This window comes from Dendrobates tinctorius, unplaced genomic scaffold, assembly GCF_039654945.1.
Source record: "Dendrobates tinctorius isolate UK_male_01 unplaced genomic scaffold, ASM3965494v1 ptg000022l, whole genome shotgun sequence".
Lineage (NCBI taxonomy): Eukaryota > Metazoa > Chordata > Amphibia > Anura > Dendrobatidae > Dendrobates > Dendrobates tinctorius.
Window position 1 is genome coordinate 7,163,604 of NW_027361690.1, and position 26,215 is coordinate 7,189,818.

General features: G+C 44.2%; 1 protein-coding gene across 2 annotated transcripts in view; it reads left to right on the forward strand.

The window, feature by feature from the left end:
• The window catches only part of ATOSA (atos homolog A), a 71,031-nt gene that overhangs the window by 22,500 nt on the left and 22,316 nt on the right, over window positions 1-26,215 (forward strand). For both annotated transcript variants that reach the window (XM_073568409.1, XM_073568408.1), the window contains exons 2-5: window positions 16,521-16,705; window positions 19,023-19,225; window positions 22,566-22,691; window positions 23,840-25,298. In XM_073568409.1, coding sequence (XP_073424510.1) covers window positions 16,521-16,705; window positions 19,023-19,225; window positions 22,566-22,691; window positions 23,840-25,298 — 1,973 coding nt within the window. The remainder of the gene's footprint in view (window positions 1-16,520; window positions 16,706-19,022; window positions 19,226-22,565; window positions 22,692-23,839; window positions 25,299-26,215) is intronic.

Here is a 26,215-nt window from a genome sequence, read left to right on the forward strand (position 1 = left end):
TTAGTCATTGGGTGACAAGTAATAGATATGCTATTACAACTCCCCCAAGCGTTGTTGCCTGTTGTTCCCAAACTTCTGCATGGGAGAGCTGGCTATTTGTAGGGACTATACCGTCCTGAATCTTTCCAGCTCGGACTCCTGTAATAATGCTGATTCTTGTGCCGTGATGAATGTGGTTGTGTGAACTAGCGAGAACTGGCCTAGAAATGCTGCTGCGCTGACTACTTAGCTGGATTAGAGATGATGCTGAAGGTGGAGTCGGATAGATCCTCATACATAACTATCCTTTTCATCAGGAAGTTTGTGTTATCAGGCAGAAGGCCAGAATCCTGATCTGCAGATAATATGTGTATTAGAACATTGCACTCTGCATCCTTGTATATTTAGAATGGAACAGAGAAGTTAGTAATGCGGGTCATTCAGGGCCGCTGCCCTTGGCTCAGCCACGGAGGGGACGCACAGCTGCTCAGCCAGCCTAAATGGGGGATCTGGCACTTTCTGCAAAATCAGGGGACAGCAGCACATTCAGGGCAAGGGCAGCCAATTCTGCTTCCTAAACCCAAGGGCCTGTTGTGTACGTAATGCAATATACTTGTCCTGTGCTCATCAGGGAAATACTTGGGGGTGTGACGTTACCCGCGTGCCGTTGCTACTAACCCTATTTCCTTCTATAATTGACTATTAGCAGTAGCTCCGATTCTGATACATCGCCACATAACCTGATAAGACAGCATTGTGTTTCCTTTGCATCGTCGGGAGGTGTACAAATAGAACAATATTCAGCAGGCGCGTAGCCCACGGCCATTTCACGTACAGAGCGCTGTCTCAAGGTGCTCGCTGAATATTATTATTTTTATATACCGACCACACAAAAAAAACTTATCATACTGTGTGGTCAGGGCCAATCTCTACTGTTTGACATGTTACATCTGAACTCTCGGGTATTGTGCAGCACATGTGTGAATACGTCTCTATCCCAATATGTTTATCCTGTCATTGCATAAAGTAGAAACAAAAAGAACACAGCGTTTTGGAGACAGCAAAAATACTCTGCATCCAAAACACTGTTATTCCTGATTGTGGGCACATAGCCTAATTCCTTCCCTTCACTGCTCCCTATGTCACCGAACTCTGCCAGTAGATCCCCTACTTGCACAATGACTATCGGCTTTCTGATTCTCACAGTCACCAGCCACTGACTCTCAGCGGCTCCGGAGCATGCGCACATATGATATCAAGCTGGGACATATACCCAGAATCAGTGCGCATGTTCCGGAAAACTGGTAACCATTGCGCCAACGCGGGATCTGCTGGCAGAGTTCGGTGACGAAGGGAAGGGATTTGGCTATGTGCCCACAATCAGGAATAGCAGTGTTTTGGACACAGAGGATTTTCGCTGCCTCCAAAACTGTGTTCTAATCGCGTAGGTAAATCCGCATATTCTTAGTGAACCATTTGGATTTAACGCTTGTAATGAATGGCTATGAGGGAAACTGCGCAACGGAGACTAGCGTCTCCGCTGCAGAAATTGACATGCTGCGGCTTGTAAAAACCCCCCCCGCCCGCGGATGAGTATGCGCAGCGGCAAATGGAAGCACAGTAGGCAGGAGATGTCTAGAAATCCCATCCACTGTGCTTGTACTGTGGGAAGCAGCGCCAATGCTTGCTGTTCCTGATCGTGAGCGCGCAGCCTTATGATGTGATGACTGTGGAGAACTTGAAAAGGCATTTCACTGACCATGACTAGAAAGATAAAGGTCCCCACCCCATGCCTGAAACAGAGCGTATGTGAGGTAATCAGCTGAGAATAAAAAGTGATTTTTGCGATAAATACTGGGACGTTTGGCTTGAGATAAACATGTAGTGATGCAATGTGCATCACTAACAAGACATTGGGGGCAGTTTAACAGCAAAAAAGTACATGACTGGTTCCCTTTAAGTGAATGTTGCAAATACCGCATTAATTGCACTGTGCCAAGAACTGATCATGTGGGGGGGCCCGCCCGGGGATTCACCTCTTCCCCTATGGGCCAGTCACAGCCTGACTATATGGGCAGGTTATAAAGGTTCCATTCAACACTATGATGACTCCATATGGATATATACAGTGTGTGTATATAATGTTTAGTTAAACAGTGATGCACTATGGTCCTATATACTTGTGTCTTTGAGTAGAATATATGGCCTTAACAAGGCAGATGGTTGTATCTACTTTTAGCTTATATTTTGCAGCACGTAGACAGTGATGGCACAGCTGGTACTATACTACATCATAGCATAATACTGTGCTGCACTACACTTTCCCATATTGGGGCTACATTATGAGACGAAACTGCTCACAAAGTCTGCAACAATGCATATTGTGTCACACTCCAAAGGGGTTCAGTATGGCGCAGGTGAAAATATGCATCATGCATCACGCACACAGGTCCACACTATAATAAGGCACCAATAAGGAGATGGTGCATCTGATGGTGGGCTTCCAGTAGTATTGCTGCTGGTATTTCTTCACATGCTTTTGTTTTTCCCGCTTCCGTCGTGGCGCGGCGATGTCCTTGCTTGCACTATTGATTACACAGGACCTACTGTGTCTTGTCATCCATTACTTGCCTGCTCTTATGCTCAGTCATAATTGCTTACATGAACAAACGTTCCAGGCGAAGATGGATTATCCTCAGCTGTGCGTGACTCTGATAACTTGCTCTTAAGTTATTGTATAAACTTTTCAGAATATCTGCCTAGTATGTTGCTCTTGTATTTCAGCTGTAGCTGCCCAGATATAGGTGTGATGTTGGCAGTGTTAACATAGTTAAGCCCCCATACACATTAGACTATGGATGTCAAACTCAGGAAAATTCTCAGCTGATCCTAACTCGTAGTCTCACTATATTTGGCCCCCGCGAAAATACCAAATGTCTACTAGAGCTGGCCCGCCAGTAGCCAGCGCATGCGCCACTAATACTACAAATCCCACCTTTCCATTCTGGCATGTTCCTTGGTTACTACAAGGCTGTTTACAGCACGCCCCGTAGTAACGCATTGCTCAACTACGACGCATATCCTGACCGACATTCACCTGAGCTGCCTCCTCTCCATACATCAGCGTGCGCTCCCATACTTCTCAGCGTGCGCTCCCATACTTCTCAGCGTGCGCTCCCATACTCCTCAGCGTGTGCTCCCATACTCCTCAGCATGCATAGCGCCTACTACCCCTCCGCTAGCCGGGCACACGTATAATATTGAGCCAGGGTCCTCATGCCATGATTTATTTTACTGCTCTATTTGGTCATGTATTCTCCATTCTGTTTTTTGTACATTGTTGTTCTTTCCCTCTGTATTGAGACCTTACCCTTTCTGTTCACTCCCTATCACCTTGACTCTGCCAATATTATTGTACTATTGATGTTTTCTGCTTCCCTATATTTCCTCCTATTTGAGAGGCACCCCACCCTTTGTATTCCCCTGTATACTGCTATCTACCTTCCCCACAACCTTAACTTCTCCTGCAGTATTGGGGTTTTCCCTACCTTATGCAGATTCCTTCTCTATTCACACACACACACACACACACACACGCACACATTTTTTTTTTCCGTGTTAAGATTTTTTTTATTACTGTATAGGTCTTCATGACGTTTACTAGAATTTCTCCATTGTGTCATTATTTTATTTTTTTTATTGTATGTGTTGTACAGCACTTTCTTATGCCTTTTAACTTTTGGCCTGCAACTTTGTCCAAGTTTTAATTTTGTCCTACTGTGTATTTGAGTTTTGACATCCCTGCAGTAGACTAATGTCAGCCAACCCCACAAATATATATATTGGTTCTGACAGTCTAATGGGTATAGGAACCCGAGAATATGTATTGTCAGGGAGAAATGTTAATCCGGCGTGTTAGATCCTGGATTTCCAATTGTATTGTCTCCCAGAGATATTGCTGTGTTCTCGTAAGGAACACAGGAACACTTGGCTGAACGAGCGCTCCCATTTTTGGGAGATTCGGACGAGATGACCACCATCATTTGGTTGACAGCAATCTAATACCGTGCCTTGCAAAAGTTTTCGGACCCCTGGAACTTTTCAACCTTTTCCCACATATCATGCTTCAAACATAAAGATACCAAATGTAAATTTTTGGTGAAGAATCAACAAGTGGGACACAATTGTGAAGTTGAATGAAATGTATTGGTTATTTTAAATTTTTGTGGAAATTCAAAAACTGAAAACTGGGGCGTGCAATATTATTCAGCCCCTTTAACTTTAATACTTTTGTTGTGCCACCTTTTGCTGCGATTACAGCTGCAAGTCGCTTGGGGTATGTCTCTATCAGTTTTGTACATCGTGAGGCTGAAATTCTTGCCTATTCTTCCGTGGCAAACAGCTCGGGCTCAGTGAGGTTTGATGGAGATCGTTTGTGAACAGCAGTTTTCAGCTCTTTCCACAGATTCTCGATTGGAATCAGGTCTGGACTTTGACTTGGCCATTCTAACACCTGGATACGTTTATTTGTGAACCATTCCATTGTAGATTTTGCTTTATGTTTGGGATCATTGTCTTGTTGGAAGACAAATCTCCATCCCAGTTTCAGGTCTTTTGTAGACTCCAACAGGTTTTCTTCAAGAATGGTCCTGTATTTGGCTCCATCCATCTTCCCATCAATTTTAACCATCTTCCCTGTCCCTGCTGAAGAAAAGCAGGCCCAAACCATGATGCTGCCACCACCATGTTTGACAGTGGGGATGATGTGTTGCTTTTACACCAAACATAAAGTTTGGCATTGTTGCCAAAAAGTTCGATTTTGGTTTCATCTGACCAGAGCACCTTCTTCCACATGTTTGGTGTGTCTCCCAGGTGGCTTGTTGCAAAATTTAAACAACACTATTTATGGATATCTTTGAGAAATGGCTTTCTTCTTGCCACTCTTCCGTAAAAGGCCAGATTTGTGCAGTGTACGACTGATTGTTGTCCTATGGACATACTGTCCCACCTCAGCTGTAGATCTCTGCAGTTCATGCAGAGTGATCACGGGCCTCTTGGCTGCATCTCTCATTAGTCTATTCCTTGTTTGAGATGAAAGTTTAGAGGGACGGCCGGGTCTTGGTAGATTTGCAGTGGTATGATACTCCTTCCATTTCAATATGATCGCTTGCACAGTGCTCATTGGGTTGTTTAAAGGTTTGGAAATCATTTTGTATCCAAATCCGGCTTTAAACTTCTCCACAACAGTATCACGGACCTGTCTGTTGTGTTCCTTGGTCTTCATGATGCTCTCTGTGCATCAAACAGAACCCTGAGACTATCACAGAGCAGGTGCATTTATACAGAGACCTGATTACACACAGGTTGATTATATTTATCATCATTAGTCATTTAGGACAACATTGGATCATTCAGAGATCCACAATGAACTTCTGGAGTGAGTTTGCTGCACTGAAAGTAAAGGGGCCGAATAATATTGCACGCCCCAGTTTTCAGTTTTTGAAATTCCACAAAAATTTAAAATAACCAATAAATTTCGTTCAACTTCACAATTGTGTCCCACTTGATATTGATTCTTCACCAAAAAATTTACATTTGGTATCTTTATGTTTGAAGCATGATATGAGGGAAAAGGTTGAAAAGTTCCAGGGGGCCAGATACTTTCGCAAGGCACTGTATGTATGGCGTGCCTTAGGGCCCCGTCACACATAGCGACTCACCAGCGATCCCGACAACGATATCAACGTGTCGGGATCGCTGGTGAGTCACTACATGATCGCTGGTGAGCTGTCAAATAGCTTCACCAGCGATCAGCACCAGCGACGCCGAGTGTGTGGCGTCGCTGTGTACTTTAGTTACCAGCGCGCTGATGCTTGGAGCTGGTAACTAAGGTACACATCGAGTTTCTAAGGGACGTGCGTCACTTAGAAACCCGATGTGTACCTTAGTTACTAGCTCCCTGCATCAGCGCGCTGATAACTAAGGTACACATCGGGTTTCTAAGTGACGCACGTCCCTTAGATACCTGATGTGTACGTTAGTTACCAGCTGATCGCTGGTCTCCCGCCTGTCACACGCAGAGATGCATGCTGGCCAGCGGGAGATCAGCGACGAAAAAAATGTCCAAAGGTTTCTTGCAGCGATACCGGCAGGGGGGCCGATCGCTGTTACACACAGCGATCTCGCTGGTGAGATCGCTGTTGTGTCACAAAACTTGTGACTCAACAGCGATCTCGCTAGCAAGATCGCTATGTGTGACGGGGCCCTTAGACAGGATTCAGATGCATAACCATCTTTCAGTCAAACATCTTTTTCAGGACCTCTACTTGTCAATGAGAAAAATTGTATACCTTCAGAAGTTAAATCTAGTCCTGAGCGAGAGCTATCACAGCTGCCCTGTTACAGTGCGGAGCAATTGTCAATTAGAAAATCGAACATCAAGAGGATGTCCGGGCTGCGGCTTCTCTTGCTTCTTCTTGATGTTCGATTTGTCCGGAAACGCCAGCGATGACTGGGCACCAGTCTTGCGTGTTCGAACAACCGCACGAGAGCCTCCGGAACACGAGTGACGACACCACTGGAACGGCGCCAGCACGAGTATAAGCTTGTTTTATTTTGTTGTCTCCAAACATTTAAATCAAGAAGGGGTTGTCCTAGTAATGACTTAAAAGAGGTTGTCCAGTAAGGCTAGTTTCACACTAGCGTTACGAGGCACAGGGCCTCTGCTAAGCTCCACCCCCGGCCGCGCGTCCTCCGGTCAGCTCCTCCTATGGGCGCATGATGCTGCATGCGACCGGCGTACCGTATATTAAGCGTTGGGTACGTTGGCCATGCGCTGGTATGTTGTTGTCACATGGACACTTTTTAAAGGGGTTTTCAAGGCATAAATTGTGGCAGTGACTGTATCATGTGGGTCTTAAGTGTGTGTAATATACAAACTGTTAGGTTACCCCCTCAGGAAGAAAGTAGCCCAAACATGTCTCTTCTGCTTGTTGCCTGTCCTTAGCAGTGGTTTCCTAGCAGCTATTTTACCATGAAGGCCTGCTGCACAAAGTCTCCTCTTAACAGTTGTTGTAGAGATGTGTCTGCTGCTAGAACTCTGTGTGGCATTGACCTGAACTCTAATCTGAGTGGCTGCTAACCTGCGATTTCTGAGGCTGGTGACTCGGATGACCTTATCCTCCGCAGCAGAGGTGACTCTTGGTCTTCCTTTCCTGGGGCGGTCCTCACGTGAGCCAGTTTCTTTGTAGCGCTTGATGGTTTTTGCCACTGCACTTGGGGACACTTTTTCAAAGTTTTCCCAATTTTTCGGACTGACTGACCTTAATTTCTTAAAGTAATGATGGCCACTCGTTTTTCTTTGCTTAGCTGCTTTTTTCTTGCTATAATACAAATTCCTACAGTCTATTCAGTAGGACTATCAGCTGTGTATCCACCAGACTTCTGCACAACACAACTGATGGTCCCAACCCCATTTATAAGGCAAGAAATCCCACTTATTAAACCTGACAGGGCACACCTGTGAAGTGAAAACACTTTCCAGTGCTACCTCTTGAAGCTCATCAAGAGAATGCCAAGAGTTTGCAAAGCAATAATCAAAGCAAAAGGTGGCTACTTTGAAGAACCTAGAATATAAGACATATTTTCAGTTGTTTCACACTTGTTAATTATATAATTCCACATGTGTTAATTCATAGCTTTGATGCCTTCAAAGTGAATCTACAATTTTCATAGACCTGAAAATAAAGAAAACTCTTTGAGAAGGTGTGTCCAAACTTTTGGTCTGTATTGTGTATATGTGTGTGTGTGTGTGTGTGTGTGTGTGTGTGTGTGTGTGTATATATGTGTGTGTATGTATGTATGTGTGATAGAGATATATATATATATATATATATATATATCTATCTATCACATGCACACATACAGTATATATATATATATATATATATATTTACACACACACTTTTGCCAAGAGAACATCATTTTTAGAGTGGGTGCATTTATACAAAAAGTGGCAGAATAAAGGGCTAAAACCAAAATACCCATTTTTGCTTCAGATTTCTGTGTGATGCAGGATTACCACCGTTACCTTTTATACAGGTTGGTGGAGAGAAAGTTTATCTAATCTTAAATTTGTGTATATATTTTGTTTTCTTTTTGGCTAGTAGATTTGTATGCTTTTCCATTACACACCTTTTAATTCCAGATCCTTCTGCCGCTAACAGTGTGTTTTACTGTGTAAATGCCTCGGGGAATAAAATGAGTGGATTAATTACTTCGCTCCCAATCCATCCATAGTATCCACAATTATTGGACTTCATGTCCCGGCTGCACTCTAATCTCCAGTGGAGAATTAGTGCAGCTTCTGAGGTTAATACCTCTCTGCCCTGTTTAACTAATTTCTCTTCTCGATAGTAATTTCTCTTCTAATTTCTCTTCTCGATAGTGCTTGCCTTTCCATTATCTTTCCCGTCAGCGACACTTTGCAGCTCATTTCCTTTCCACCTCCCATTCCTGCCAGTGTGCTGTCTGCAGCCAGACTAGAACAGCGCCCGCTCTGCACTTTATATATGTTTAGGTGTTATTAAATATTTAATCACTTAGTAACTGTCTACAGACATGAGGTGCGATATTTCACTTTCTATAGTAGTTTTTAATGGCTGCGCAGCCATACTGTCTGTCAGTAACTCTAATATGTGTGCGGGCTGTAATTGATGTGCCGCTAGTGTTTCTGTAGCAGCGCTATCATATGTGCTGACCTAGTGCACCGCTGTTTGGGCGCCTGTGAGAGTGGGGCATAACTTTAGGGTTTGCAGTTCCCCATGAGTGTGTGCCAAGCATTTACCAGTAGAGTTGAGTGAATTTGTTTGGATTCTGTTCCGAATACGATCAGCAGTGAATATTGATTTTGCAATATTGGTCGAACATAGCCAAACGTCATTAGTCAATGGGAGTAGAGATTTCCGAATGTGTTCGAAACTGATCATCAAACATACATTCGGCACGAATATGGCAAATTCAGATTTGGCGACCGAATGCGAACAAATTTGCTCAACTCTATTTACCAGTACTATAAATCATGGAATGGTAGAGTTGGAAGGGACCTCCTGGGCCATCTGGTCCAACCCCCTGCTCAAAGCAGGATTCACTAAATCATCTCAGTCAGATAGTTAAGGTTGCAGGAAGACTTTAAGTCCATCTAGTTCAACCCATATCCTATCCTAACTTGCCCTAACATGTTGATCCAGAGGAAGGCAAAAAAAACGCCATGTGGCAAACAGTAAGCTTCACATTGGGGAAAAAAATTCCTTCCCGACTCCACATACAGCAATCAGACTAGCTCCCTGGATCAACGCAATATTAAGGAAACTAGTGTATATACCCTGTAATATTATACTTTTCAAGAAAGGCTTCCAGTCCCTTCTTAAATTTTATTAGGGAATCACTCATTACAGCATCATATGGCAGAGAGTTCCATAGTCTCACTGCTCTTACAGTAAAGAATCCGCATCTGTGAGTATGCTTAAACCTTCTTTCCTCCAGACGTAGAGGATGCCCCCTTGTCCCCGTCACAGGTCTAAGAGTAAAAAGATCATTAGGAAGGTCTTGGTATTGTCCCCGCATATATTTATACATTGTAACAGGATCACCCCTAAGCCTTCGATTTTCCAAACTAAATAACCCCAAGTGTAATAACCTGTCTTGGTATTGCAGACCCCCCAGTTCTCTAATAACCTTTGTCGCTCTTCTCTGCACCCGCTCCAGTTCAGCTATGTCTTTCTTATACACCGGAGACCAGAACTGTACACAGTATTCTAAGTGTGGTCACACTAGTGACTTATATAGAGGTAAAATTATGTTCTCCTCATGAGCATCTATGGCCCTTTTAATGCATCCCATTATTTTATTTTCCTTTGCAGCAGCTGCCTAACACTGGCCACTAAATGTGAGTTTGTCGTCCACCCATACACCCAGATCTTTTTCAGTGACAGTTTTGCCCAGTGCTTTATAATTAAGCACATAATTATACATCTTGTTCGTTCTACCCAAGTGCATGACCTTACATTTATCCCCATTAAAGCTCATTTGCCATTTATCATCCCAAGCTTCTAGTTTACATAAATCCTCCTGTAATATAAAATTGTCCTCCTCTTTATTGATTACCCTGCAGAGTTTAGTGTCTTCTGCAAATATTGAAATTCTACTCTCTATGTCCCCTTCAAGGTCATTAATAAATATGTTAAAAAGAAGCGGGCCCAATACTGACCCCTGTGGTACCCCACTGCTAATCGTGACCCAGTCCGAGTGTTCTCCATTAATAACCACCCTTTGTTTCCTATCCCTGAGTCAGCTCTTAACCCACTTACACGTATTTTCCCCTATCCCCATTGTTCTCTTTTTATGTATCAACCTTTTGTGTGGCACCGTATCAAAAGCTTTTGAAAAGTCCATGTACACCATTTCCACGGCATTCCCTTGGTCCAGTCCAGAACTTCTTCATAAAAGCTAATCAGATTAGTCTGACAGGAACGGTCCCTCGTAAACCCATGTTGATATTGGGTCATGAGGTTATTCTTCTCCAGATACTCCAGTATAGTATCTCTTAGAAAACCCTCCAGGATTTTACCCACAGTTGAGGTTCAACTTACTGGCCTATAATTTCCAAGTTCAGTTTTTGTCCCCTTTTTGAATATTGGCACCACATTTGCCATACGCCAGTCCTGTGGTACAGACCCTGTTAATATGAAATCTCGAAAGATTAAAAATAATGGTCTATCTATGACTGTACTTATTTCCTGCAGTACTCGAGGGTGTATCCCATCCGGGCCCGGGGATTTGTCTATTTTAGTGGGGATGTGAACACACCCTTAAGGATTTGGCATTTATATAATGTATAACTGGTCCTTCCATCTGCTGTAGCCTTTTATTATTCAGACCCCTTAAAGTTCATCCAAAGACAGCTGCTCGGTGCATCACGGCGGCTCCCATCATTTATATACACCCCCCACCCCCCGCTTGTTGTCTCTCTATCTCCTCCCTCTAACTTGATTGACAGCTCTGGCTTCATAGAGACAGAGATGGAAACCAAGCAGGTGGGAAGGTGTCCTTAAATGTTTTGACCCGCCATGGTTTGCCGAGCGCCTGTGTGTGGTTTGAACAGTCATTCTGCTCTGAAAGTCCCTTTTAAGGCCCTGGTTACACCGTATTCCTCTGCATCGCTATATCTACGCCACCGGCAGCGTGTCATTCTGTTTGTGGAGCAGCATAATTGGCTGTCACGTGTGCTCCATGCCTGGTTGATGGCCTTACTCCATAATCAATACTGGATGAACTTTGACTATGGTGTGTGTCTGCACTTCGCACTCCCAATAGGGGGTATGGTCGTATTTTGGGCTTGGCACTGCATTTTAATGAGCAAAATGTTACTGCAACTCCACCAGCTCTTTTATAGGACACTTTCTCCTACTGATTTTTGTCTGACAAACTAGTCCCCTTGTGAAACCCTATAAAGAGCGCTCTGTTTTCACGCTGAACCTGTGCATGATCTTTACAGTAGAAGCAACCATCTGATGTTTGTAGAGGCACAGAAGGGGTTAAGCCGCAGGCCTCCTTCTGCCCCCCAGCCGTCCATCCCCCAGGTAACGGATGGGTTAAACAGGCCCGTGCAGCATTTTCCAGTATTTGTGTGTAATGAGTGACCCGTCCTGTGCTGTACAGTTGGATCCTGTATATGACCCTGTTCACACACACTGTGCCAGATCTGAGGGCATTTCCCATAAGACCCAAGCAGTTGGGATAGGTTTATCGCTCGCTCCCAGTACGGTTCTGCAGGTTTCTATACAAGCCGTCTTTGTAGGTGAAATCTGATATATGGCGCTCTTTTTGGAGCTCATGCGTATATCTGTGAGCTGGAAACGTCTCCAGCCTTTCATCATTGAAAAATCAGAAAATCTGCTTGATCTATGAAATTCTTGCATCCTCCCTGGCACCAAACATTGGAGACCACTAGGGAAAGAACTGGAGCCCGATGCCTGTTTGTAAAACCACTTTGATTTTTTTATCTCTCCAGTTTTACAAAAGTTCTGACAAAGCAGAAATGAAAACTGCACGTGTGAATGAGACCTTACAGTGAAGGACTTTTGCATCGCTGTAAGGCTCTGCTCACATGTCATGCAGTTACCGTATTTTAAGTTGCATAAAAAAAAACAAATCTGCACAGCTTTTTTTTTGTCCACCCAAAATAAAGGAAAAAAAAACTTACAGCAACCTTTTTTAAAAAAAATATACACTAAAGTCTATAGGAAACAGATCATAAGGGATGGTGCTCGGTTATGTCCTCCGTTAGCAGATCCGTCACTGCACGTTCCCAGAACATGGTGTTTGGAGAAACCTCTAATAAAAAGACATCTGATGCAAAACAGAAAACAAACCATTTTTTTTTTGCACTGGATCTATTACAGATGACACGTGAACATGTGAGCATAGCCTAAGCCCTAGAAATCAATGAATCTTCTGCAACGCCCAAGTAATGGTCACTCTCCCTGTAAACCTCTTGTAGAAACTGCTGCACTTTTCTAAAGGCCCTGTCTCACATAGTGAGATCGCAAATGCGTCACCGATTTTGTGACGCAATAGCAATCCCGCCTGCGATCTCGCTACATGTGACACGCAGTAGCGACCGGCCCCCCCGCTGGATATCGCTGATCGTGCAGGAATGTCCTGGGCCATTTTTTCGTTGTCGGCGTCCCGCTGGCCAGCATGCATCGCTGTGTTTGATCGCTGGGTCGTTGCTGCATCGCCGAAGAGATCTGCCTGTTTGGCAGCTTACTAGCGATCATTTAGCGACTCACCAGCGATCCTTACCAGGTCATATTGTTGTTGGGATCGCTGGTGCATCTCTAAGTGAAACGGGACCCTAAAAGTCTGTCCACACTGATGTGGCCTGGTAGGCAGCGGAAATTTCACCATGGATTTATGTGTGAAATATCTGCTACATAACAGTGCCTGCGAGGTTCATCCAGTGCTACCACAATAGTCACCAGCGTTATGTACATTTATGCTTGGATTTTCACACTTTGCAGGGCCAATTCTTCAGCAAATCTTAATTTGTTTGACCGTAGACATCATGCAAAGGACGGCATTCATCTACCTGAGTTTCTATGAAATTCAAGGTGTCACTTGCTTCTCCCCCACCCCCGGTTTTTTTTTTTTTTTTCCCCCTCCCCTTTCTGGATTCTGTGGTCATCTGCATGACAGCAAATGCATTGAGATTGTAAATCCTCAGCCCTCTTCCTATGTAAATAAAGATGTCCTCGCATTTAGATTGGCCAGTCCTATGGTAGTGATGCCCCCTCCGGTTCTGCTAAAGTTCAGAGCTGCTCGTCCCTTGACCGTACAGGATGGCTCCAGCTACTGATACCAGTAAGTTTCCTTTCCACGGTATTTCTATCACATACTGCATAAGTGCCGTAATGGTCCTTGCTTGTAGGATCCTTGTAATGCAGAACAGGCAGTGTGACGTGCTCATGGCTTATCCCTGGAGATGGAGAACCTGCACGTCATCCTAAAAGTACAAAAAGCCCTAAAACCAGTCTGATTGAGATTACAAGGTTATATTGAATTACCATACTATTTGTTTTTTCTCTGTAAAAGAGTATCTTAATTCAATATATTCTTGTAATCTCAATCAGACTGGTTTTAGGGCTTTTTGTAATTCTAGGATGAGCTGTAGGTTCTTTAACTAATGGCTTTGGTTCCTGTGATTACTTTTCTCGCACTGACCGCTTCTGCTAGTAGTTTAGAGATGTTGCCAATTCTTCCGAGAAGCCTCTGCACAGCCGTTCACATTGGCCCTGATTCATCAAGACCAGTGGGAAAAAAAATATAATTTATTTTCATGCCAGTCTTTATGAGAGGGTGGGGTGGAGTGCCAGGCTCCTGATTCGGTAAGAGGCTCTTTATTCCTAACGAATCAGGCGTGGCACGAAGTGGGGTCCACATCCACGTACACCTCTCTCAAATCTTACTCCAATCAGGGACTATAGTAAAATTTGTAGCATAAGGAGATTCCGCTGCTTGACATGAGTGTGACAAGCGACAGTCTCCTCACCCCTTTCCTGTCCCAGCTTCACCCACTTGGTTCGAGCTGGGAAAAAATAATATGAAAATGCCAAAAGTTGCAACATTTTAGCGCAGCCTTGCATTTTTCACAAAGTTGGTACTTTTCAAAGCTTTTTACGCCACAATCTTGGCATAACTTTTTCTCAACTGAGGCCCGAGTGCCTGTTGGTACATCTGCCCGATTCATCTTTAGCATTTTTCTTGAAATCACTTTCCCCTTTGTCTTGTGGTATTAGATGCAATTTTTTGCATCAAATTCTTCAAAATGGCGTACGTAATTCATGAAGTCCCAATTGATGAATTGGACAAAAAACATCTGGAAACGTTGAATTCCATTCCACCCACCATGTGGAGACAACGTGGGTGCAAACGAAAATGGTCACAAAACTGTGGCGCAATGACATAGGATGAATCGGGGCCATAGAGTACCAGCAATGTACGGCACTTGTCTATTTAGTCCCGTGCGAGTTTATCACTGCTTAGATTGTCCAACCAGTCGTTGCTGCCTCGCGGTAAGACTTCTGGAAGGATGATGAAGAATCTGATATGTACAAATGGCTTTCTTCTTATTAATGACCACCCACTTTCTGCAGAACCTTGATCCATTACAAACTTAAAGCAATTTGTATGTCATTGTTCTAATGCAGTGGAAAGTTACTGCAGCTTTTATGAAGCGGTCGCTCAGCTGGTGGCCGGACGTGCGTTGGTGGCTATATGGGCACTCAGCCTAAGTAATGACATGGAATGGCCTACAAGCCACTGATTGTAATTGGGCTTCCAGCTGGATGTTGTGGTGCTGTTCTGCCGTGACTCGTATCTACAACGTTCTGCCTCCCAGTTACACCAGTAAATGTGAATCGTGCTCTGTGTAGGATGAATGACGTCGTCATGTGTCACTGCCATGACTTGCGCTGAGCCTCCACCACTGCGCTATTATTCCTCCCATACGCTTCACAATCGTTGGGAATGTGATTCATTACAATGAATGAAGCATTATATAAATGTTGTCATGATTTTAAACCTTTAACAGAGCAAGGAGTCCTATTGTATCCAGCCATAGGAACAGGAGCCCTGTGTAATGATGTGAGCTGTCCTGGCAGCTGCTGGTGATTGTTACTGTACGAGCTCCAGGACAATGAGATCTCTGTAGTTACTTAGGAATTCTTCTTTATAAAGCAACAAATGATTCCTCCGCAGTGTCAGTATGCATAACATTTACCAGCTGAGGGGGGGACCTTTAACTATTCGTTTGTGGGGGGGTTTCTCCTTCCTGTTTGCATTTCTCTGCTGGCTCCTTCTCTCAAGTCTGCCATGCATATTAGATGGCTGACACCACAACGATGCTTTAGCCGGGCATTCGACCAGCAGCCATCTCAGCCGCCTCTCCCTTACACAGGAGCGCTTGTTCGGCTGAGCGCTCTGAGAAAGCTGCCAACTGATACGTCGGCCAGCAGTATATATTCACGAGAAGAACGCAGTCGGCAGGCCAAAGTGGGACATGCACTATGGACATCTCTTCTGACCATCAGTCACCCAACACACTCTTACACATTAGTCATCAGCTGAATATATACATTTTTGCCTACAATACAAAGCAAATATATCATCTTTAACTTTAGGCCTTTTAGAGATTATGTCATCTTTATCTTGCTTAACTGTTCACAATACCATTAATTTTGACCAGGGGTGCACATACTTTTACATGCCTCTGTATGGGGATCTTTTCTTCAAAATTTGGAGAAAGGTAATGGGATTTGTATTCATAGGAAAAGCTGTTTTTCCTTGACTCCAGCTTCCATGCCTGCTGTGTAACACTTGGCTATTGATCCCGGTGTTTGCAGAGGGTTTACCCAACAACTAGGAACACTGCAGGCGATCTAAGTAAGTGCACAATGGTTTCACCATGATGTGAAGCAAATGCTAACGCCTGTGATTTTTATCTCCCAATTTGTAAGATAACACCATTTACTTTGCATCAACATTTGATCTTAAATGGCCAATTTTAACCCCCATATGCGCATTGCTGATGGGGTCTGCTGGATCCATAGAAACCCAAGGACTGTATCATCTAAAAGTTCAATTAGAATTTTAAGTTGGAGAAATCAAATCACTTTGCTCCTAAATTGACAGTGTCCCTAGTGTTCCTGACGCTTTCTTCTGTAAAATGATAAAACACATGGTCCGATTGCTTTCTGGCGGTAATTCGGCTTCTGGTCCGTCAGTAGAGTTCTAGCCTTGCTAGGTATAGATGAAATAATACAAGATGTTACAACGTTTGGTGACGGTAGTAATGCCAGACACACATTCTGGGTGTGCAGGGTTTACTATAGTATAATGTGAATGGATGAGTCCTGCTTAGTCAGTTTTTCCACTTTTGATCATGCTGGATCCTGTTACCATATGTTTTCTTATTCTCCTAGATTCGTTGGATGAGTTCTTTGAATATGAGGCTGAGGATTTTCTGGCATATCTGGCGTTGCTGATTACAGAAGGTCGCACTCCTGAGCATTCGGTGAAAGGCAGGACAGAAGGTCACCATTGCCCTCCAGCAAAATCGAGTCAGCCTGGGGCCAGTAAGCATGAATGCAGTGATAAGGTGGCGCAGGTAAGACTTCTGTCTCAAAGTTTCCATGCAGGTGACCAGGGTGTGTCTTATTTATTAGGCTTCATTCGGACTGCAGATTTAGATCAGTACTTAAAGGGGATGTCCAGTACTATTGTTGGCCTATCCTTAGAATAGCTTATCGATATCAGATTAGTGGGGGTACGACACACCTCATCCCAACCAATCAACAGTTGCATGGTGCCGGCAGCAGTCGGGTGCGCTTAGTTGCGGAGCTGACTAGGGTGATTCTGCAGTACCCCGCTGCAGCCACTATACAGCGTTGTGCCGCTCCACCACTGAGCACATCCGGCTGGCACTAGGACAGCTGATCAGCAGGGGGCTGGCTTTTGCACCCCCATCAATTATTGATTAATATTGATTGCATATCCTTAGGTTAGGTAAAGTACCGGTCAGCTCCTTTAAGCTAAAACCAGTAGTGAATCATGATCGTGACAAATAAGTAATGGAGGACTCTATATACACCAAAATTATAATTTTAAAACCATTCTCCTGATTCTGGGCTGATGAGAAGTACAAAGGTATGAAGGAGGCCTCATGTGACACAGATGGGCGTCCAAGATCAGTGAAGATTACCTACTTGTTGGCTATAAAGCCTCCATTTTACATGCTGGTATTTGTACAAATAGCATATTCCTTTTTGCTATGTCTAATATATTTTCTTAATGGAATTTTCCCATGTTGTAAAGTGTTAAAATCAGCATGTTTGCAATTAACTTTTTTTTTTTCATCTTTCTCTGAGTTTTGTTTACTGCTTGTTGCCATGGGAACCGACTGCTGCTGCTGTCTTGCATTGGTGGCTGAAAATGCGCAATGGCTACTACATTTTAGGCCGGGGTCACACTTGCGAGTGTGATGCGAGAAACTCGCTCATCAATACCAGGCACTGCCACCAGCACTCGAGACCAGAGTGTGCGGCTGCATATATTCCTATGCAGCCAGTGGCAGTCCGGGTATTGATCCAAGAGACTTGTGCAAGTTTCTTGCATCACACTCGCAAGTGTGACCCCGGCCTTACAAGCGGGATCTTGTGAACACAATCTCCTGATCCTGGCCACCTCTCTCCTGTGGGATCATTTCAATAGACTGGCTCCAGGAGTCTCCCTCTTTTCCCATCAACTGCTACGTCCTTAAAAAGGGCAGTTAGACCCCAATACACATTAGGTAACGCTAAAATGTTCTATTTTGTCCATAATGAATAATTGTCTGCTGGCTCAGGGAAAGGATTAGTTCACTTTGACCAGCAAAGGACTCATGCACCTTTGTAATTGTTCAAAACATTGTTCTGGAGTGTTGTATTTTTTGGGACTGTAATAATCACTGGTAGGATCATTGACCAAACAGCATCCATTATTGGCCAGTGAAGTTTGTTAATGACTCCTAAGGGTCCCATTACACTAAACGACGCACCAGCGATCCCGACAACGATACAACCTGGTCAGGATCGCTGGTGCGCCGCTACATGATCGCTGGTGAGCTCTCTAACAGGCAGACTCACCAGCGATCAGGATGTCACACACAGCGAGATCGCTGATGCTTCACAAAATCGGTGATGCATCAGCGATCTCGCTAGCGATCTCTCTTAGTGTGAAGTACCCCTAAGACATCACAATTGATTGTTCGTCAGCCTGTTTTCATCTCCTGTTTGCTAGAGGTTATCACTGTCCCAATGCTTATGATGCCGTAGAGGTGAACAAAGCTGTTTGTAGAAGAGGGGTGTCTTCCCAACCCCAATAAACAGGAAGTTGTCAGACTGGTGGGCTGGGAGCTCTTGAAGATAGGTGTGGGGGACAACCCCTTTAATTGTTTAAGATCTTTTCTTAATCCTAGGATCCCATCCTTCTTCCTGTTAACCCTTGAGTAGGTGATATTTTGAATATGGGATAACCACTTAAATATTTATTGAATCCCCCACATAAAGCTAATGTGATCATGTGCATCTGTTATGACTGCATTCTATCCAAGCCAAAGCAAGCTCTGTGTGCCCCAAGATGTAAGCAAATATCGGAAGTTGTAGATTTTAAATGGTTATTTTTAATCTAACATTTATCTTTGTGCACAGTCTGCTGCTTTATTGTTTGATATATACTTTGAGATATGCTTTTTCCTTTTTTTGTGATGGCTTCTGTATAGTAAATCTGTCAGCTGTGCTTTCATAGTTAAAGAAACAATATGTACATGCATATTGGACAGGTCTCTCCCTATATGTTTAGTCACGGAGCGAGACCTGTCACTTGGCTCTTCAGTTCTTATGTGTAGTCCAAATACTAAATGCATTTTTTTTCTTTTTGTTTTTTAGTGCCGGCAAGCTAGAACAACCAGGTCTGAGGTCACCCTGTTGTGGAGAAATAATATTCCCATCATGGTCGAGGTGATGCTGCTTCCCGACTGCTGCTACAGTGATGAAGCATCTGGCACGGAGGTGAATGATTTCAATGATCCTGCCATGAAGCAAGATGCCCTCTTGCTGGAGAGGTGGACGCTGGAGCCGGTGCCCAGACAGTACGTTCCCTTTTCCTGAAGTGATCTGTGTACATTGTTCTTGTAGGGTTGAGCACCACCAGGAAATAGATCAAATATCTTCCTAAGCTCACATTGTGTTTGTTACATTTGTATTTGTGGACTTTTCACCTATTTTAGTGAACACGTAAATGAAGTCTTGTCTTCTAAGTCAGTGGTCCCCAACCTTTTTCGCTCCAGGGACCGGCTTCCAGCAAGACCATTCTTCCATGGCCCAGCGGAGTGGAGGTGGGGGGATATATATATGTGTGTGTGTGTGTGTGTGTGTGTGTGTGTGTGTGTGTGTGTGTGTGTGTGTATACACACACACACACACCTGCACAGATATACATACATACATACATGCACAGATATACACAGATACAAATATACACACATATGGATACACACACATACATATATACAAAAAAAATACCTCTCTTCATTCCCTGCTGCTTCAGTCGGGCCACGGCTGCAGGGTTACTATGGCCACGGGCGGGAAAGCAGAGGGCTTGCTGCCTGCCCACAGACAGCGCTGCCGCTGGCACATAACAATGTCAGCGTGTTCCCACCTCTACGCGTGACTCGCCGCCGTGATCATGAACAGCCAGGGCAGGCACCTGCAGTGTGCTCTGAGCCGCCGCAGCGCACACTGTCAGTGTTTACTGAACGTCTGCGGCAGCTCCGCGGACCGGCAAAAGAACCCCAACGGGCCCGGTCCTGGGCCGCGGACCGGTAGTTGGGGACCCCTGTTTTAAGTAATTCAAGATTTTGAAATGTCAGACACAATAGTCAGGAATATGTAAGCAAATATACAAGCGTTATGCTAAACTTATATATTATATTAAATAGGCTTATACCAGTAATTAGAAGTGTAAACAGTCTGCAAGGTTACCAAAGAAAAGCACAGACCCCCAACGTGCAATTTGCGTGTTCAATACATTGCTTCCTCAGGGGATTTGGTAAATTTAATCCATTTGACAGGACATTAAGTATTATAGACTGGTTCACAGCACCTCAATAAACAAGTGGATATATAGGTTCATCATACCCATCCTGGAGCGCACGTCCTATCCAAGGAGTCCTTCTTGGGCTTGATAAAGATCATTGCGATCAAAACATTGCCACAGAAGGCGGATTAAATGTGAGGTTTATTTTCACCAATGTGTGGAGCACTGTTTTTCGATTATTAAGGACCTTAGAGGGAATCTGTCACCTATTTTTTCGACTATCAGCTGCCGGCACTGCCATCAGGGGCTTATCTACAGCATTCTGTAAGGCTGTAGATAAGCCCCTGATGTAACCTGAAAGAAGAAAAGCGAGTTATATTATATTCACCCGGGGGTCCGGGTCTGATGGGTGTCGCGGTCTGGTGCCTCCCATCTTCTAACGATGACGTCCTCTGCTTTGCTTACCATCGCGGCTCACATGATGCCTTCCTTATCACGCCTGTGTGGACGTGCAGCCCGAGATCCCGCCCGCAGTCTCTTCTGATTTATTCATACTGCGGGGCTGGGAATCTTGGGCCGCGCGTCCACGCATGCGCGATAAGAAAGACATCATGTGATGTCAGTGGATGGGGAGCGCTAACTGCACATGCCCAAGAAAAAATTACAGCGCAGGCGCCAGGAAAATAAATGAACGCTGAGGAGGCGGTGCCCACGAGAAAGGAGGAAATGGCTGTGAGGCGTCTGTGTCCGGGGGGAAAGACCTGCCTCCTGGACAAACTACCGGTATGACGGACAAATTATAAAAACGATTCTTTCAGGGGTGGAAAGGACGCCAAATGAAGAGCCGCCTTGACAGAATGCAGCATTTGTACTGCACAATGTGGCTCTTTTAGTTAAAAACGCCTGGGGGGGGTGACAAGTTCCCTTTAAGTATTATCAGCGCCAATAACGTGATCGGGACGCTGACCAATTAGATGGAGGTAGGTGGCTTATGCATGCCCTGCTGCGCACACTCACCAATCACAACCCAGGCCATCAAGGTGTCATTGTGCAGGAGCGAGGGCATGTCACCATGGCTCCCGAGTATACTCGAGTACCATAGGGATGTCGCACGCCCACATCAATACTCACAGGTTTGCATGATAGCATATCAAGCGCCAACGTATATAAACCCCTATTGTACAGTCCAGAGGAATATAAAGTGCTCCGTCATTGAAAGGTGCTTATCCACATAAACAAGGGGGGGAAAGACTATCTGTAGGTAGACGAATATTTACTTTTTTTTTTTTTTTTTTTTTTACTCTTAAGGCCCTTTTACATTGAACGATGCACCAGTGATCCCGACCACGATACGACCCGGTCAGGATAGCTGGTGCATCACTAAATGATCGCTAGTGAGCTGCCACACAGGCAGATCTCACAGCGATGCAGCAGCGACACAGCGGTCGTTACTTACCTTTCAGACGAGGTGATCCTGACGTCCTCCCGCCCGCGTCCACATGTCGCTCGTCGGCGCCACAGGAAGCCCAGCAGGAAGCGCCCGACGAGAAATGGAGCCGGCCGATCTCGCTCGATCAGCGATGGACAGTGGGGGAGCCGGTCGGAGGTAAGTATCACACATAGCGATATCGCTATAATGTCACAAAATCGGTGACGTTATAGCGATATTGCTAGCGATATCGCTATGTGTAAAACCCCATTTAATTTAAAAGACAAAAAATGTGTGTATATATACATATATATGTGTGTGTATGTATGTATATATAATATTGTATAAATGTATTGTGAATCTTCTTTTAATAATTCCATGCCATTTTCCCTTCACTAAGGCTCCCAATAGTCTGACTTTTCCTGTTCTGTGTAGATGACTTCTCAGCAGACTTCTCATTACAGGCTGGGTAAAGCATGAGTCACACATAGCGACTTACCAGCGATTCCGACAACGATATCAACGTGTCAGGATCGCTGGTAAGTCGCTATGTGATCGCTGGTGAGCTGTCAAACAGACAGCTTCACCAGTGATCAGCACAGCGATGCCGAGCGCCCGGCATCGCTGTGTTCGTTAGCGCTGATGCCATATCCCTGTAAAAAAATAGAATTAAAATAAAAAATATTGTTATTCTCACCTTCCGACGTCCCGCGCAGCCATCCTGCCTCTCTCCACCCTCCGGTCCCAGTAATCCTTTGCGAGAATGACAGCGAGAATGTCACGGTCTTGCGGCAATGAATGGTGGCACCTCCATACTCTACATATGCATAACTCAGGGTCACACAATAGCTGAAGGAAGAGGGATCTCTATATACAGTGACAGTAAAATAGGGTTAGTGGCTTAAAAATAATGCTCTTTACTGCCACTACTAAATGTTTGGTTTTTTTTTTTGTTATATTACAGGAGTGGAGACCGTTTCATCGAAGAGAAGACTCTCTTGTTGGCTATCCGTTCGTTTGTTTTCTTTTCTCAGTTAAGCGCCTGGTTAAGTGTCTCGCATGGAGCTGTACCCCGAAACATTATCTACCGGTGAGCTGGCCTCTCTAAGAACTTATACTAGCTATTTTGTTTTTTTAAATTGCTAATTTATTTTTTTCCAAAAGTGCTTCATAGTCAGTATAGGGCAGACAACGGCTTTCCCATTCTAATGTCTCCTCTTTACTCTTTGTTGTGTAATTATTCTACATAGTAGGGACTTGCCGAATTGAGTTCCTGGTATCCCTACAACTTAATCCATGTAACCGTACTTATTAGTCCTTGAATTTTTAGTTTCTAGAATTCTGATTTTAACTTCATAGCAACTTTTTAGTTTTGCGCTTTCTCAAACCTCTGGCTGAAGACCTATTAGCAGGAAGTGGTGGTTTTCTCCTTTTTGTTTGCCTTTCTCAATAGCAGCTGTCTCCTTATTGTTGACTTAACAATCTTAGCTGTCACATGGGGTGCTGACATGTATCTACAATCCACACTGAGGATAAATATGCTAAAGCCTGTTGATTTTTGTTAATGATCCTACACATGAAAATAAAGCCCCTCTTGATTAAATAGCAACTTCAATTTATATGCCAATTTCTAATTTTATTGCACCATATCAAAGTTTCCCTAATACCATGTGGGGTCAAATTTAGCCTCTTGTAGTATGCATTTCATTGACAAACTAATTCCCAAAACCGCAAGTTGCATTCTGAGTGTAGACTCCGATAACATGGACTGGCTGCAGATCTCAAATTTGGTAGCCTCATATATGCCTTTACTAATGCCATTGTGTTGGGGTCAAGAGACCAACAGCTGTTCCGTACATCGTAGTCCATACTCGAACCGCAAACTGCTGGCCTGTGAATCCAGCATTAATCAAGCCTTTCTAGAGCTTGACTATTAGAGCCTAACTGCAAAAAAAACACAATCCTCTGTGGCGATTCCTGAAATACATCTCCTACTTCATCCTCTTGACTCAAGAAGGTGTATGAGTTGCGGGACATATTGCGTCTCATGAAGAACTGGGAGGTGCGTCACTAATTGCGTGATTTTTAGAAGCACTGTACTAAACAATACAGTCCGCTTCTGATCTGCAAGGTAAATGTTTTACATATGACTGGGTTCTTATGTGATTTTAGACAAGACCTTGCCCTAACCGTGAGAATACGTTTCTCAGTTTCTTCTTTCTTGTGTGTTTTCTACAGAGTCAGTCCAGCCGATGGTGAGCTCCAATGGAATTTTACTCATTCACCAACTGAACATGTGTTTCCCGTCCCCAATGTGTCTCACAACGTGGCCTTGAAAGTCAGTGTCCAGTCATTGCCTAGACAATCCAGCTATCCGGTGTTGAACTGTAGCATCCACAGTAGTTTGGGCTTTTATGAAAAGAGATTTTCTTCACATGAGCAGATTGGTCCTCAATCTCAAGATCATCAAGAGAGTGGCCAGCAAGGTGCGCCCAGTTCTCAGCATACATGTAGCAAGCAGACTTGGACTGTTGGATCTGATGGACTACTGCAGGCGAGAACGAGTCTTAGCATGAATCTTTCTCTCCCTGGTAGAAATGTTAAGTTAATTTCAGGATGTGGCAATAGCTGTGACGTTGGAACATCACCATCTAAGATTCAGTGTTTCAGTATAAGTGGTCCTAAAACAAGCCTACAAGGCTCACCTGTCAGAAACTTTAAATCATTGTCTTTGGTTGACATGCCCATCAATTCCCCCATACACCAGCCACTAGAGACCAATCCTTTAATAGGTTCCCTAATCCAGGAACGTCAAGAAGTCATAGCAAGAATTGCACAGCACTTGCTGCAATGTGATCAGACAGCATCGCACATAACTAGTCGATCCTTTAAATTGCCCGACCCCAACCCCTTGAGCTCCAAAATATTCAGAAACCCATGTGACGATGAAAGCTTCAATAGGAATGAAACACCTGTTTTGTATGCACCTACTTCAGATTTGACTCTCAACCCTGAAACCAGTGACCGAAAACTAAAAGCTGCTACAGAAACGCCCACAACTTCCTCCCGACATAGTCCTGATGGTAGATCCTCTCCGAAACCACAAGCTAGGCGGAAACTAGTTCAAGCTCATGAACCCATTTCAAACACATATCAACACGCAGTAAATAAACCCAACTCACCAGCTTTCTCATTCTCCAGCAAGGAAAATATATTCATGTCCCCTGATAGGGGAGACGTAAAATCCAGTGAACAGACTGAAAAGTATGTCAGTAAAGGAGCGTTACATCACCTCTCAAATCATAGCACCTTGGACATCCATACCATCAGCTACCGACAGGCCAATGCCACTGAAAATAGGAACAGTGACAGCATCCATCTTGATAACCGCAAAAACTGTTCACGAAACGCTGTAGCGTTCAAAACCTGTAGTGTTTCTCAAACGCTAGAACCGAAATGTACAGAGAGCAATGCAAGGAAAGCACAAGGCACTGATCATACCAATCAGCTTCACAGCATTGAAAATTATGTTCTAAAGGACAGAGACAGTCAGAAGGTTAAAGAGACCCAGGAGAAGCAGAAGCCAACTCGTGATGAGAATGAGGACCCAGCAAAATGTGACTGTGGTGCCCAAGAACAGGGCAGAAGCATTGGGACTTGTCCGAGATGTGAGAGGTTGAAGTTCATAGACCAAGCGGTACGTATATATATCTGGTACACTCTTAAAGGGGTTATCTGCTGCTCGGACTATCCTTTTTTAAAATGGTATATTCACTAATTGAAAATAGAAATGTTCCCCTCCCACACTGTTCCACGGCTCACTTGACATTTGTCTCCAGTTCTCGCAGGGAGTAACAATCAGCGGGAGCCAAGTGTCTGAAATGTAGTGTTTAAGAATGGTTGACCGAATAGCGGACTGCCCTCTTAACCTGGCCATTTATAACCAATAGCTGTGGTCAAAAAGTCTGCTTCTCCGACCGCTGTCTCTTCCGACTCCTCCATACGCGGCCGAACATTTGTGTTTCAATACATAGAACTGCGAATGATGCTGTCAGATAGCTCTTGTGGCGGTGTACATCCTGGGGGGAAAAAAGGATTGGGAGGTCTCCATACACATTAGATATTCAGCCATGTGTGAAGGACACCTGTCATATTGATCATGGTAGCTGATCTGCAGGCAGAATGTTATACATCAATGTGAGCTCATGAGATCAATGGGTTTTTTTTGGGGAGGGGTGGGGGGTGAAATGTGTCAGTAAGATGTGCATTTTATTCATCAACATCCCTGGTGTCTATGTTTTGGAGTCCGGTGGGCAGTCCTATTCAGAGATTGGCAGTCTTTCCTGTATGACTGCATGTAGACATACCTTTTAGTTTTTGAGTAGGGACCGCCCACTGGACTTTCGGAGACAAATATCCGGGTTTTCAATGCATAACACACAAGTTATACTGAATCTTTTCCAACAACCCTATGTGTCATTCTGCTCGTCTTCTTCTCTATACCATGCTTTCTACAGATTGGACTGCGTGTATATGTCAGGTCGACTTTAATCTAATGTGTATGGGAGCCTATTAAACTGGCTTATTGTCACATGCATACTAGCATTATATCAG